The 16265-nt window shown below is 40.3% G+C and overlaps 1 protein-coding gene across 5 annotated transcripts in view; it reads left to right on the forward strand.

Annotated features, from left to right (window-relative positions):
- RAB3B (RAB3B, member RAS oncogene family) overlaps positions 1 to 16265 on the forward strand; it is a 59659-nt gene that overhangs the window by 1069 nt on the left and 42325 nt on the right. For 3 of the 5 annotated variants that reach the window (XR_015699039.1, XM_087733463.1, XM_087733464.1), the window contains exons 2-3: positions 4140 to 4220; positions 10244 to 10471. Coding sequence is in view for 4 of the 5 variants with exons in the window: in XM_087733463.1 (XP_087589589.1) it covers positions 4200 to 4220; positions 10244 to 10471 (249 nt within the window). In the remaining variant the exon portion in view is untranslated. The remainder of the gene's footprint in view (positions 1 to 4139; positions 4221 to 10243; positions 10472 to 16265) is intronic. The other 2 variants (XM_087733465.1, XM_087733466.1) reach the window with 1 other exon arrangement.

The following is a 16265-nucleotide window of genomic DNA, read 5'->3' on the forward strand; positions in this document are numbered from 1 at the left end:
TTATGCTGTACAAAATACATGTAGTCTTTTTGCAATGTGTTCTGAGACTATGCATTGTTTTTCCCCCGATGTTTTCTCCGTGCTTGCCAGCAAAGGTGGTGTCATCTGATGCTCGCAGCAACATTGTGCTGTGGGATCGCAGGCAATATCGCTAACACCGGCGCAAGCGTTTCCACCTTTTTGCCTCGTAAGGTTCTGTCTCCACACTGTCCTGTCCTTACGGCACAGTGTGTTTGTGCAGTGCATCAGGTTGATCTGACCTAAATTAAGACTAACCTGACCAAAAAAAAGAGGGGGAGGTGGATTAATTTTAACCTGGATTTTCCCTTGGCTTGAGACAATATAAGATTGTGGCTCAAGTTTAATTCATGTTGCTGTGCACTTTCTTGGTGGCAAACCTGCTTTGTTCCTCATCGCTCGCTCCTGACCCAGTGCTGCACTCTCAGTTGTGCTAGTAACAGTTTGTTGGGCTTCATAGTAGCCTGGATTAGCGCTGGGTTCAAATAAACCTCCTCTTTTAAGTGGTTTTTTTTTTTTCCTCCCTCTCCCTTCCAAGGTAAAAATGTCAGTGGAACTATAGTCTTGATCTGTGTGAATCTGTACCCAGATCATGGGAGCACTGGTATTGGATTATAGTGGGTACAAGATTGAATCCATATGCTGCCACATGTAAACGTATAACTAAAAAGCTTTTATTTCCTGTTATTTCTGCTTGCTATCCTGGAAGTGGTTGTGTGTGCATGTACTGAGACCTTGGTGCAATCGCTGCCTTCAGGACTGTTTTATCAGGACAATTTGTAGTATAAGTCAGAAGAGAGGCAAATAAACCGATCTTTAAATCAAGTTTCCTTTGCAATTTTGACAAAACTGTGCTGCCCTCTTTGCAGATCTGATAGATTTTTGGGTAACAAATTGAGACGACTTACTAGCTGTAGGTTTTAATAACAGTAGTTCTTGCCACACCTAGGTGTAGCAAAGCAATGCATGTAGTATTCATTAGCAAGTGTTTAGACTTGCGTGTGTTTCAGATAGTTTTTCCTACTTTCATTTTCACATGATCTGATGCAGCCCCAGATCAAAACGGGCAGGTCACGTTTCAGGGTCTTGCATCCCGCTGGCTGGTCGTAGTGCCAGGGAAGGGCACTCATCTCCACCTAACCCTCCCCAGTAAGTTCATGTCTGTTCTCTGTTACTAGTTCTATGGCTAACATTGAGAAATGTCCTGAACTGGTAATTTCAGGTATGCTTCTTGCTGTAAAAATATATCTTGTGCTTAAAGTTCTGCAGTACTTAGTGAGCTCTTGTAAATGTCTGCTTAGCTTACTGCAGTGTGGTAGTATTTTATCTTTGATGTAAGCAATAAGACTTAATATTTGGAAGTATTAGCTAATTGAAACATGGGAATTGCGAGGGTGCTTATTCTAATCCCAGTTAGCAGGTGGCTTTCTTCACAGCATGGAGAACATCACAGCACAGAGAAACGAAGTAACTTGTTCATCACAGATTTTCTGCTTGGATGAGGAGGATGAAAGGCAGCAATTTAAACTTCTCCTGCACTGCAGAGGCATCCTAAGCTGGCCCTGTCTCTGCGTGGCTCTGGTTTACAGGTGGTCACTACAAGACAACACCAGTTTCCAGTCACCTGATTTGGTCAGGACAGCAGCTTGCTTTTACCTTTACATGAAAGGTTTTAGATCTCATGACGCAGAAAAACCTGTAACTCTCTCTTGTGCAGTGGTGGAGGGGTGTCCACCCGAATCTGCATATTGCCTGACTCTAGCTCCAGATAATATGAGTTCCATCATGTACCTGAACTTGCCTTATCCTCCACCACCATGGGAGGGCATGGTCACGGCTTTCTCCGTGGAGGGCTGTATCCCAACACAGAAGGTAGCTGTGCCCTGCCTTCCAGCTGGGAAAGGATCAGCAGGGTGTTACACGTGTCTTGTAGCAGAGTTGGTACAGGTTCATCTTGTGTGTTGCTCTGAGTGTTTTTATGTCACTGCTACTTCAGTGTATTCAGCAGTGAGATACTTGGAAGTGTTTCACTATTGCCAGTTTGTGCTCGGAAAAATCGAGGCAGGCTGGAGAGCCCGTAAGAAGGGGACTAAAGTCCATCATCTTGGCCATCGCTGCAGTGTTTGTAACAGGAAGCAAGGGGTTTAATGATGGTGAGTTTTGTAATAGTCATCAACCTCTTCAGCTCACGCTGTTCTCTGGAGACAGGGCTGGATTCAGGGTCAGCCTCAGCTAACAGTTCTGTAGATCCAGAAATTGGCTGGCTCCTGGGGTTCCCAAACTCAATGGAATATTCGGGGAATTGCGGAAATCTCTGCATCCGCCCTTCAGGGCATAAAGAGGTCGTAAATCTCTTGTTCCATGCATCCTTTGGGAGAGAGCTGAGCTGGGCTCAGTTAGTGGCTCCCCTTTAGAAGGGGAGATCTTTGTACTGTTAAATATTTGTATCTTCTGGAGTAGCATGCTTGCCAACAGGCATGGAACTGTGTGATGATAAAAGAGCTGCAATGAAAACACTCATAGAAGAGAGTAAAAAATGTGGGAACTTCTATTTCTTTATATTTTTTGCCATTGTAAAATTAGAGTGACTAATTCCTCCTTCCTGAGAGTTTTGTTGTGGCTCTAAAATGGACTTTGAGGATATTGAACATTATTCAGGAAATGGGAGAGGCATGGCTCCAGACGCAGAGAGACATTTGGCTTGAGGAAATCTTTCTAACAACAGTTCCAGCCTGCTGCCTAACAAAATCTATTTGTGAAGTTAAAGAGTTGATGGGAAAAGGGTGATATCTGCAGGTTCTTGACTTTTGTTCCACATCCAGCAAATTCTTAGAAAACCTTTTAAAGCCTGAGTTCCCAAATCTGAATGGGTAATAATAATAATACCACCTACTTTGTTTTTATCCTTCAGTTATCATGCATATATTGAACTCATTTGTAGCATGTGAATTCCAGACCAAATCAACTACAAGCATCTTCTTGCAAAGACTTCTGGACTCATTAATAAATCAATTTTAGTTTTTGCTGTCAAGATGAGGAGCTCACATTTTTAACGTAATAAACACAGACTTAATTTTTCTTTTTGTTTACACTGTTGAATTATTTTTGTTCTAGATCTATCAATTAGGTTATTCGGATGACACCTCAAAATCAAGTTCTGGACAGTACTGAAGTGCGAGCCAGAGGCTCTCACAGGCAGCAACTGTTGCAGAGGGCAGGGGTGTGAGAACAGGAGGAAACGTAACCGATACCGCAAAATGTGCAATACTTTGGGCAAGAGCAAGGTGCTGTCTTGTTGCCAAGTGAGGTGATTGTCGATTGTGTGGATCGTGAGAAAGGATTTGTCCTTGTTTGATCCAAATTCTGACCTGGAATAGGTGGCTGCTGCTTGTTATTTACATAAGGTCTGGGTTTGTCCACATGTTTTGGCAGTCTTGACAAGGCAAGATAATGTAAATCAAGATGACAAACGGTGGTTTACCCTTGTTTACTGGAGAGGAAATGCACCAGAGAGAAAGTTGGCCTTTGGATTATATTAGCCAGGAAAAGGAGGACTAAATTCTGTTATGTTTTTCTGCTCTAAATCTGGAATAACTATTACTTTAAGGCAGTTTTTTTTTTTAGAGATGTGCTGTAAGGGGGGTTGCAGACATTGCCATGTCCTATTGCAGTTTTCCTTTGCAGCACAGTAGTCTTTGACCCAGGCTTTGCGCGCAACACCAACGTATACAGATGCGTTTCAGCTGCTCCTTGGTTCCATTTATTTTGTTGCCTTTCTCCAGGAAAGGTGTAACGATTCCTATCTGAGGCTTTGCATCTACTTGTAGGAATTATCTGGAACTTTTGTTTTAGATTAGTCTAGATAATGTCCCTTTAATAAATTTTAAACTGATGGCTCCAAATATCTGCTGTTACCTTAATACCTGTCACTAACTCAAGCGCTGTTTCTGTTCTCTTTGTACGCTGCAGGGCTTTCCCCTTTACCTTCAGTGAAGGAAGCTCAGACCTTTACACAGCAGTGTGTTCACAGTCTAACCTGCCTACCCGTTAGTCTCTTACGTAATATTCTCGTTATCCATCTTTACCGTAAACATTGTAATCCTTTTGCTTCTACATCGCAGGTTCAACAGTGTGACCACTCTCTTGGTTCATATACTCACAGCAAAGCCTCCATCTGTCTCATGGATTATAGATCTAAATTGGTAACTATCACTTGCTTGCAATATTTATTAGCAGTTATGTTAATTGTTCATACTGTGTTTTCTGCTTCTGATAAATCTCTCTTGTAGTACTAGCATTTGTGTAAGACTCCTTAAGGTCGTGACCTTATTTCCTTTATGAGCTTTATTCTTAGGACAGCATACATTGGCTGTAAAAAAAATTCCATTACTTGATAGAAATCTGATTCAGGATTTAATTCCTGAAAAAGAAAAACAATTTTTTTTTTTTCAGATGGCAGAGCACATAAAGGACTAAGTTTTAATAACAGAGAATTGACATAGATGTGTAATTTGTGAACTAGAGTTCACTAGTATTTTTAATGTAGATGCACTTTTTAAGACTTTTGGGGAAAAAAAACCCACAAGGTATTAACTCTTTTGAAAAGAAGTTGCGCTGCACGTCAGTAATGTCTTTCATGGATTACTGCTGAGCTGTAAATGTTAGAGATGAATAAATCTTTTGGTTTAGCTACTTTTTTGTTTCTTCCCTACCACACAACTTACAGAATAGTTTCCACAGTCTTTTAGCATCTTCAGAGCCGTCTACAATGCTCCTGGCCAATGTTTCTGTAGGAGCCTTGGCAGGTGTGTGATCTATTCGAGTTTAGCACAATGTATTGACTTTAGCACTATGTATGTGTTGGGTTTTTTTTTTAACTTCTGCCTTTATTTAGCCTCATTATTTCTGCTTTTACTAAATGAGTGTATCTAGTACTCTCTTTTCTTCCTTCCACGCTCCTCAGTGCCTGTGGATAGCTAGGAGTCTAACAGGTACAGCTGTGTTTGTGACTCTGCCCCTTCTCATGTTGCCTGCTGTTACCAGTTATTCCTTCCAGACTGATAGTCGTTAACTTCATTCTCAGGTTTTCTCTGTTGGCTGATCTTGAGCACTGGAACTCAGGAACAATAAAATGGAAGTAAGATAAAGGAAGTTTGGACTCTGAAATAAAGGAATGGTTTAACACTGGTAGCTCTGTAAGGCAGTAAAATAGCATGTCAGGAGAAACAGCAGAGGCTTAGTTGCTGAACACACCCAAAATGAGGCTGGACCCGGCCTGGAGTAGCATGCTGTCATAAGATCTCTGACTCAGAAATATAGAGGCGTGTTTTGACCCCCATCTTCTCATCTGCCTAATAAAAGAAACGTGTGTGTGCTAGCGGATGATGATGAAACAGTTAAACGGTCACATTTAAATTGTTACTTGTCCTATATAACACAAAACATAAGTAGTAAATTTCAGTTTTGGCTTTAAAAATAAAGCAGTGACAAATATTAAAAGATGTTTTTACTGTTAGAAATGCACAGAACTTGTAGTATACAGAATACACAGGTTCATAACAAGTTGAAATCGCAGATATGCCTTTGTGTGTAGTTTGAAGTGTAAGTTCCATCAGTGTGACCACGTTTCATGGTTAACTGAGGTGACTGATAGCAGACAAGGAGACCCTTTTCCAAAGGCAATTCAAACTTTTTCCTTGCAATGTTGTGAGAGAGAGTGGAATGTGGAAACGTCCATGTCTGTGAACAGACCAATGTGGTTGCTAATATAGAGATGCCTAAACTTCCAAGTTAATGATCAGATTTCTTGTTTCTTGTCTGTGAGTGAACAAAGAACAGCCCTCCATTAGTTTGTAGCCAAAATGATAAAGTCTGGAAACACTTGAATTGAACATTAGTTATTTTCTGGAAATAAATGGATGGCAAGATATACCAGTTAATTTCTAGCCAACACCATCAGCTTTAGACAGTTCACGTACTGCTTTTCACTGAAGTTGGCCGTAGGCAGTAAATACTGCAGAACTGGGTCAGCAGTGACCACTTTTAGTGATTGGTAAGACCAGTTAACACTTTGATGATTCATGTTGCGCTACGGAACAGTTTGATTCTTCACCGTGATGCTGGTCACAAATTAAAGAGCACAGCTGTGTGGTGCCATCTATATGACACATTTCAGTGAGTACTGAAAGCAGTGAAGTCTGGTTTCCCATGGAGGTGTCTTATGGTGATAGACTTCTTTTTTTTAAACTTCATTAGACCAAAATAGAAAATAAAGGCAAGAGAGACACCTTGACTGAGGTACGTATTCTTAGGTGGCTAATAAGCTCTGATTAAGACTTTATTGCTTTAGAGCATTTGTAGCATCCTCCTCCTATGTGGTTTCTCTGTGTAATAAAAGGTGAGCTCACGCTGCAGGCTTTTTCCTCAACAGGGAAATAATAAGGTATCTCATAGCTACATAACTGCCTATTCTCGCAAAACTAGCTGGAAGCGGATGTGTTTGAGACCTTGTTCCCATTGCTAACGCATGTGGGGAAAACAGGTTGTCAATATTAGTATACTCTTAGCTACAAAGAAGTGGGATACCTAGGCAAAGAACTAAAAGATGCAAGGTCTTGTACTGAAGTGTTCTCAAGGATGATCTGATTGGCAGCTTTTTCTTTTCTTGTGTAATATGTTTTCTGTAATGTAGCTAAATCTTTCCCGTATAGATATTTTCTTGAGGATTATTCCAAGGCAGTCAAAATGGAAACAGTCATGAGCCTCTCTTTTGTGCTCTGCATGCCAGTCATATTTGACTTGGTCTTCTGTAACAAAACCCTGGTTAGTCTGCATGTGCTTGTAAAACAGCAGAGATGCTGCTGTATTTGGAGTCATCCTAAGCAAAGAGCGTGTGTAGTTGTGTGCCCAGGGAGCAGGGGGTTACACCGCCAACTAAACGTCCTTTCACCAAGGAGGGAATAAGATCCTCTGGGAGCGATGGCTGTGTGAGCTGTTCTGACAAGTTGGACAGGAGCTGCCTGACACGGGCGCATCGTCACCTTTTCCCTCCGCTGCTGATCCTGAATCTCCGCCAGGTGGGGAGGGCCTGCAAGAGATGCTATTTTGTGGACCTTTCCCTCAGTAGCATAGCAACTGCCACCGCTTCCTACCGCTTGGTCCCCTCCGCTTGGCTCCCTCAGCTGTGCTGGATCAGGAACTGAACCAACTTTAAAAACAGCCCTCCAAAACAGGAGAAGTTGTAGGAGGATTTATTTTTAACTGGGATCTCTCTGTTCTCTAAACCAGCTCTCTGCGCGGTCCTCAGGACTGGCATAACTAGGGAGCACTTGGAGCAGGGGTGAGACAAATGGGGAAGAGGAATTCAAGGGCGGAGAACTGGGAGAAAGGTCTGCTGGTTCCAGGCTTCAGGATTCAAGCACAAATTCAGGGACAGCCCTGTGAACGGTTTCAGAGTACAGCTTCAGTAATGGTCTGCAATCAGAGGAGTAATCAGTAATTAGTACTAAAGTCCTTTCAGTTTCAGTCTATTGACCAGAGGAGGGGAAAGAGAAAAGTCAAATTTAAGCAAGGGGATGGAATTTTCTTTGAAATTTTTGTGCTTCAGTGCCGCCTCTAATGATTCAAGGAGCCGGCCTGCAGCATCTTCAGTGTAGCACAGTGGCACGTGCGGGCCAGCGAGTGTTGTGCTTCTATGACAACAGCCCCATGTTCTGTGCAAGTATCATTTGATCTTATTTTCTGCATTGTGCTTCTAACAAAGCTGCTCTAGCTGGCCGCATTCTGTAATTGCTTTTTTAACTGAGAAAGTCGCATTTGTAGCCAGGTACACTTTTGATTATAGCAATCTAGGGGGGTTAATAGAAGCAGTGATGTTTCATTTAAAAGATCAGCTTGGAGCGTGCGGATGGATTCTGCAAAGGCAGGGGTAGAAAGAAGATATTGATTCCTGTATGATTAGTGGAATATTTCTTTGTTAAAGGTCTGCCTCTGAATCTTTAAATGAGTAGGCTTCAAGTGATGAGGGCATCTCACTTTTTTCAAGTCTCTGTGAGTGGCATGGGGAAGTAGAGTTTTGGGTTTTTTTTTTCTCCTTTAGTAAGTGCACATGTGTTCTCAGGGGCATTTGTGGAAGTTACGAATGTGTATGAGGAAGATAAATTACTCAGAGAACTTCTTACTGTCTTCCAGCTTGGTGATGGTACAAATCAACTAATCATCTGGATTCATAATTTTTTGCAGCTGAGATTTCTAACGCTTGAACTGAGGCAGTGAGTGCGTTGGCCTGAGTGTGTGTGTGTGTAAGTCAGTTGGATGTTGAATTCTTCGTTTTAGAAATTCCTGTTAAGAACCGCAAGGCATGAGTAGAAGAGCCCTTTTCTGATACACTGGTGAGAAGAAAATTTGTACTTGGGTTTTCTGGAGTGCTTGCAAAGGACTGTAGTCTTACGAATAGCAGCTGAAGTTCTGAAGAGTGTGTGTCAGAATTGTGTTGTATCCTACAGAGGATCACTTGTGGGAAGATTTTTCTGCATTCAGTGCAGCTGTTGACTGTTGAGTGACAGATAAAGTTCTTCAGAAACTGTCCCTTGTTAATGCAATCTGTGAACAAAATGTCTGCTGCACCAGCCCTTTTCTATGTGAGAAAGTCGCATGTGTTTAGTCGGAGATAAACGGTCATGCATATTTTACTGAAGTTTAAACTGGGTTGGTTTTGGTTTGTTTCCCCTCTGTTGGGAATTTAGGTTAAATTGTCATCCCAATTTAAATTGCCTGTGGACAGCATTTTGGTTTATAGCTGTTTAACAACGGTGAGTTTTGAACTGTTTGTTTTTTATCGTTTTGTTTTCAGTGAGTGAATGAGTGAAGTCCTGTGTGCAGGTGAGACTTGCTAAGAAGGCAAGTATTTGGGAACATGGTGAGAGTAGACACTGGTGGCAGTTTTGTTCCCGAAGATTCCCACAAATCTGAGTTGAGGGGAAAATTAACTTATTTCTTTGGATGCTGGGGGAAGAAGAGACTTCGGTCTCTACTCAGTGCTTTCTGACACTGCACACAAGTAGCACATGTCCTAGTTCAGATGAGTTAGCTGCTAATCAGACCTGTGCTGTCATTGCCCCAGTTTGCACAACCCCCTGACTGGTTATAAGAAGCTGAAACCTTTGCTTGTTTGTCGTGGGGTAGATTTTGAAATAGCATTAGAGATTAAAAGTGTGGTATATCTGGTAAAAGGTAAAGTTTCCTTTTGCTCCTCTCTGTAGTAATTTGGCCTGTGTAGTTGTCTTCCGCTCTGTACAAACAGAGATGAAAAGTCAGGGCCTTGCCTTCTCCCACGGAGTGTCTGAGCTGCCAGGGCTGCTCAGTGAGTTCCACCCGCCTTGATATTTCAGATTCTGCTGTTGTTTTTTGGTTTCTGAATCCAGTTCAGGGTCACAAGAGAAGGAGGGATCTCTGAGGCTGCATCTTCCCCCCTCCCCACCCCACTAACTTCCCCAATTCTCATGTCCCTGTGATAAAAAGTGATGTTATTCATTCCAAATGCTGCCTGCAGCCCCACTGAGCCCTCATGTTTTATGCAGGTGCTGTTTATTTTAGTTGCAGTCTTGAGAGTAGATAGGTGTTGGATGGATTCAAAGTTTTCAGCTGAAATTCCTGGTGTTTCATCTTCTCCTGTTGATCTTTTCTTTTCCCTTCTGTAAATGTTGAGGATAGAACTTTTCTAAGGATAAAATGGTGGTGATGCATGTGCTAGAAATGCAGATTTTCCCTACTAGTCATAAAAGGAATTATTTAGGTTTACCTGCCTTGGAGGCTGCTTAATGAATTGCATAGTTGGATGCACTGTCAAAAGATTTTAGTTCCTGGTTGCAGTACTCCAGTTTATTGGAGCAACAGAAGTGGCACCCTGCCACAGCAGTAAAGAATGCTGTTGTCCCACTAGTATTTGAACAATCTGCAATAGCCATCTGTTATTCTTTTAAACACAAAGCAGTGCAACAGGTGTATTTCTTGGGTTTGGAAATCTTACCACTACAAGTAGATAATAGAAATTTAAAGCCAGGATTTAAAAGAAGATTTCACGGTGTGTTCCTCTTTATTCAGCAGTTATAGTGGTTATAATATTAGAAAGAAAAGAGATAAGCTAAACATATGGTACACAGTTAAGGAAAACAAATGCTGAACTGCTCTTAAATCTGTTCTTTTTCAATGTTTGTCATTTTCTTAGATGGCTTCAGTAACAGATGCCAGATACAGGCAGAAAGATACTTCAGATCAAAATTTTGATTACATGTTCAAACTCCTGATCATTGGCAACAGCAGCGTGGGCAAAACATCCTTCCTCTTCAGATATGCTGATGACACTTTCACACCAGCCTTCGTTAGCACAGTAGGAATTGACTTCAAAGTGAAAACAGTTTATAGGAATGACAAGCGGGTGAAACTGCAGATTTGGGTAAGTGCCAGCATTTTCAAAAACGCTTTATATAAATCCCAGCAAATATATGATGGTAAAAAATAGCTTGTTTGGAAGTAAATTTTTGAATTCATATAGATTTTGATTGTTCGTAAGTTTTGTGTGGCTGTATCATTTGTATCCCTGCAGTATAGCTGAGCAAGTTACCTTTGTATTGCTGCCTCACTCAACTGGTGAGACTCCTGGTCTTAAGCAGCTGCTCTACATTCTCAGGAGTCAGTGTCCTATCAAACTGCCACAAACCCAGAGCAGGTCTGGAGCCCTTTAGTAGCACTTTTTGAGTGAGCACTAGTAGGTGAAGAAATTCAGTGAGCACTGAATGAGTGAGCTCTAGGCATAGTTTCTACTATGTGTCCTCCAAATAAGATACTTGTATCTTCCTGCAACTCATGTGCCGGCTCAGCAGCGCCAAGCCAGCTCACTTCATCCACCCAGGATTCCTCAGGGGGAAGACAGAGGTATGCTTCAAACCACCTTTGCTGACATGGCTTCTTGGTAAATCAAATGGGAAGAGAACTTGTGCGGGTAAGCTGGAGGCTCCCTCTGCTCAAACACCCAGTCGTGGGACCTTTGCAGCCTTTTTGAATTACAGCATCCTAGCCCAGTTAAAAAAAGTTCCTGAGCTGGAAGCAATTGTGTCAGTAGCTCATGATGTTCCTTTTTATGGAAAGCAAGTGTCTTCTTTTATTCTACTTGTTTGCAAATTACTTAAATCCTACAGTGCGAATGCAATTTATCCTTGTGGTGCTTAAACCCTCTGCGTCCCAGTGAATTACTCAGCATGTTTAAAAAAACCTAGGCTCAGATTGCTGTGTTTTAAAGTACCGTCAGGCTCCAGCTGGAATTCCAGTTTGTAAGATTCTTCTCTTCTGCTTTGCATGAAAAGAGAAGATCTCAAATAGAAGATATGAGGCTAATAGTCTCTGAAACAATTTCAAAGGAGTTAGCTCACTAACTTGAAGTAGCTGTGTACATAGTGGTTTCTCCCACAAGTTAAGCTTAAAGTTCAGGCTTGAAGATGAATTGAAACTGTATAGCATTTCTACCCAAACCCTGCCCAGCTATGAGCATAGTCTTCTAACTGATCTACATACCCTTGATTTATAATTAATCTTTAATTATTGCATTTAAATGTAATATTATAGTAATCACATTGGGGTTTTTTTATTTATTGTGATGATCTTGAATAGTCACAATAAAATAGAATCTAAAATGAGGCACTTTTTTTTTTCCCCTTCCCCCTGCAACAGTATGATTCACTTTATTTCTGTGTTGCTGGGTACAAGGTACAACAAATTATTTAATAAAAGATCCTTTTCATATTGCAAAATCATGGCATTGAAATTAATGTAGATAACCTGACATGAAACTGTTCAATTTAATTTAGGGTTTAGGTAATAAGAATGTTTGTACTTTAGGCCCTGTAAGCAACTAGAGATTATTTCCATCCAGTTTGTCTTAATCTTGGAACATGAAATTCCATAATAAGTTGTATAAAAGCAAGACAGAAAGCACCATGAAATATTTGGGTTTTTTCCAAAGATAGTGGGATTAAAATGAATTGAGTAATAATCTTTATTAAATCTGTTTGAAGGCTTTGGGCGGGAAAAGGCTTTAATAACCTTAAACTTCTTATGAAAAGAGATGTCAGGTGGACTCCTCAGAGGGTGCTATCAATAGGACTTGCAATATCAGAGTTACCAACAACACTGTTGATTTAAAGTCTGTTTCCAATAAAAGGTTCATGTAAGTGTGTGACAGTTTCCAGAGTGACTGGTGTACTTTCTTCTCTCTTTCTGTGCCCCTTGCATGGATCCCTGATGTGAGTCATGATTTAAGGACCTTTACAAAAACATTAAGTGTGTACCTCTCTAAAAACCACAATATTTGAACTTGTTTACCTCCTGCCTGTCTTGACACTAAACTTGTAATTTCAATGTATTCCTCAGGGTACACGTAGTAGTAGTGGGGGCCATTAGCATACCAAAACTATGTGTTCCTATGTGTAGGAAGGAAGAGTTTTCTTACCAACCTGTCTTCCATGTACTTTTTAAAATGATTTACAGCTGCTCTTGAGTTTCTGTGAGTGTGGGATCCTGTGGCTCCATTGAACACTTTGCTTTTACTTACAACTTTCCAGTTATGTTTACATTTTTTTAAATTATGCTCCCCCTAAGCTTGATGTTAAGTCTTAACATGAATCAGGTTTAATGTGAAACTAATATGAAGCTAAGTGAAGAAGGAGAAAGTACAAGTGTTTAAATTAACCACTTTAAATGTCTTTATAAAATCCAGAGAGGCACACTTCTAGGAACCTCTAATGTTCTCTGCTCTGTGGAGCCAGGTGTCTTTCAGTTCATGGGTGCTTGTGGAGCTCTTAAGTGTATGCAGCTGTGGCAGACTGGAGGTGCTCAAGGGCTGTGCACAAATAACCTTGGTTTGTGCCCTACAAATCTCAAGGCATGGGGGAAGTTACTGCTGTGCTGTGATCCAGAGAGATCAGTGATCATTGAGACTTTCTACACTGACTTTTGCCTGCATTGAACAAAGGAGCAGAATATTTGGGTGTAGGACCCCAGCTACAAAGAGCTCCTTGGGTTTTCTTAAAACTAAGAAAAATTCGCACCGCTTCAAGTGCCAAGCAGTTGCACGTGAAGACTAACAGCGTGTTGCTGTGTCAGTAAATGTCTTTCTGGCACGTCTCACGGTTAATATCTCCAGTAGAATTTCATGAGCATTTTTAAGCTAGAGATCCAGCTTTTGTGTTTGTGCTGAATTTGAGGAAGTCTCTATTTTGTGAATCAAGATTTGACAAGCTGTCCGGTGTAATGATCAAAAAAGAGTGCTGCTCTGTTCAGTTTTGATGTCATTAGTGGGCCTCTTGCTTTGTTGACATAAACACCTCAATCACCCGAACTGATATTTTAGTAAGATTTCTATCAGTTATGCTAGTGACCTAGCAGTCTGGGAAATGATCTACTCGGAAAAGACTTGAAACGAGTATCCCTTGAGTTTCAGAGGAATGGGACACAGCAAAGATGTTCATGGTGTTCTTAAGGTAGAATGATAGCTCTGCTGCTAGAGAACAAAACAGTAAAATGGTCTGGAGAGGGGTTATGTGAAATAATGTTTTGCGTTTTTTTTTTCCTTTGTTAAAGAACTCCAAGATCCAGTTGACTGTGTTTTAATTTCAAGTCTTTTCTGTCTTGTTTAGGAATGGTCGTTTTCTGTAAATCGAATAAATGACCTTTACTGAGAAAGTTCGTTTTGTAGTTGGATGAGGTTTGGTAACTTAAACATTTCTAATTTAAAATATTACTTATGTGTAAATCTATTAATATATTATGTAGATATTCTGATATCTACATAAATGTAATTCTTGGATTAGATTTTTTTTTAGCCACTGCCATCTCTAATACTACTTTGTTTTGTATTCCCAGAGTTGCTAATTACTGATTACTGAAGGAAAGTTGTTATATTTTCAGCTAGCTATGTTTTTTATTATAAATAAATCTCAAAGGTAATGTTGTTATATTCTTAGCAAATGCGTACAGTTAATACTCAATCCAGCGTTCACGTTGCCTAGCAGCTAGAGAAGGCCGCTTTGTGCAGATCCAGATGGAAGCAGGGTGAATGAAAAAAAGTGATTTTGGTTTTAGGTGAGAGGAATGTGAGATTTCTTTTTTTTCCTTTTTCTGTGTGTTTGTGTGTCTCTTGGTGATAAGTAATAATGGTGGTACATGGTAATAACGTCAAACTCCTGACCAACACAGCATTGAGGTTAACTGCTGAGAGGCAAACTCTGGTTCTTCAGACCGGCCTAGTCTGGGTTAATTCCATGAGGTCTTTGGATTGTAACACAAATTTACTGATGGAAAATCATTGGCAGTGTTTAGCCCAAAACACTTGCACACCACAACGCTTTTCACACCACACAATATGTGCTTTGTGTGAGGAAATTCATTACACTTTCATTACACTTTTGTACAGCACCCGACACAGTGGAGCCTCATTTTTGTGGCACATACTATAAACATATATATGATTAATAATAAACATAATTAAATACATGGTTTGGCAGCTGATGTTACAGTTGAAACTACTTTTAACCCCCTTTTTTAAAGGCAACTAGAGGTTAAATTTAACTTCAGGTTAAAAGGCAAAAAGGATGTGATGTTCAGATGGAGACAGCATATTTAGACTGCAGCATGATTTTTCTTTTAAGGTGCTGCTTATCAGATTTAAACTGCTAGGATGAGTATAGCTTTTTCTTTCCCATGAACAAAAATGTTTCCATGGCTTAACTGCTGAAACCTGTAGGGGTCTGAGATTAGCTGTAGTGGATGTCTGAAACATGTTACAGCTTAAAGGCACAGCTGGGAAGAGGGTGCAAAGCAACATCACTCTGCTTTTATGGGAAGGATCTTTACAAACTGAAATATAACAACTCCTAATTATGCTGAGTGGCAGTTACCATTACAAAATAAAAAAAAGTGTAAACCAAAATAAGCTGCATAGCCATCCAGAAGACAAATATGCAGTGTTTTTAAAAGCTTTTTATATCAGTTGTTGCCTGGATGACAGGATGTTTCTGTGCAGTTCGCCTCATAGGGAAGGGATTCAAAGAAGTAACACGGATAACTAAGTTAATTCTTTCATTTAAAGGAGGTAAAATTAGAACACCATCATACTTGATTGTAAATGTTAATGTTAATTGCACACTTAACCAAAAGCTAATTATGTGTTTCAGATGAGAGAATCATCTATTCCCCTGGCATCCCATTCCCATCATGTTTTTGCTAAGTTCCATATAAGCACTGACTTTAAACTTGAATGCTTGCACAAAACTTGTTTCTAAAAAGAGAGATAATAAGAGTTCTGTAATTTAATATATAGATGCAATAGCAATGGATATCTCTAAAGATCTAATGGGCCTGATTCTCCTCAGTAGATTCACAGCTGTTGTGAAGTCCTCTGATTTGCTGTTTAGACAACGAACTAAAATGGAGAGAGTCATGATAGTGAAAAGAACGAACAGGTTGGTCCTTGTAAGAGAGGCAAGGATTACATCTTATTTGCAGCATTGAGGACTTCCTGGGTCCCAGGAATTAAAATCATCAGGGGTGAGTGGATGTAAAGCACTACTTCTGATGTTAAAACACAATGCAGAATATTTGACGGGAGAAGAGATACAATAACAGTGTCTGTAATTAAATTCAAAGGTCTTGGTTATATCTCGAGTAATAATACTCTTGCTTTGGGAAGAACTTGGTGCTCATGCCACTCTGAATGGTCTTTAAGATTAGATTTGCAAGAGTGATACAAGGGAGAGAAATAAAAACTTAACTAACCACCCAGGGTTTTATTTTTATCCCACTCACTATTGAATTTATTTAACAGCCTAAGCTTGCTGAGCAGGGCATTCCTTTATTTGCGGTTCAACAGTTGACATGGAAGGTTTATTTCTGTTTATGGTTAATCACCTCAATCCCATTGTTATCTCATTGTAACTCTACGTTACAGTGAAGGCCAAATTCAACTTCAGTCTAAGCTGTTACTGCTGGAGTTATTCTTGCTTACAGTATCTCACTGCAAGGTGTAGTATCTTTCATGCTACGTCTTTTCAGAGTTACTAGGTACGTGGAGCATTTGCCCTTGTTTGGTGCATTACAGTAAAATGAAAAAAGTTACAATATTGCATTCAGAGGTACCAGACTGTATCCAGGAGCAGGGTTGAGTGTATTTGTGTTAGTTGAGACCTGCTCATAGTTCA

The sequence above is a fragment of the Nipponia nippon genome, unplaced genomic scaffold, assembly GCF_047370975.1.
Source record: "Nipponia nippon isolate SJK-2023a ecotype South Korea unplaced genomic scaffold, ASM4737097v1 scaffold_5, whole genome shotgun sequence".
Lineage (NCBI taxonomy): Eukaryota > Metazoa > Chordata > Aves > Pelecaniformes > Threskiornithidae > Nipponia > Nipponia nippon.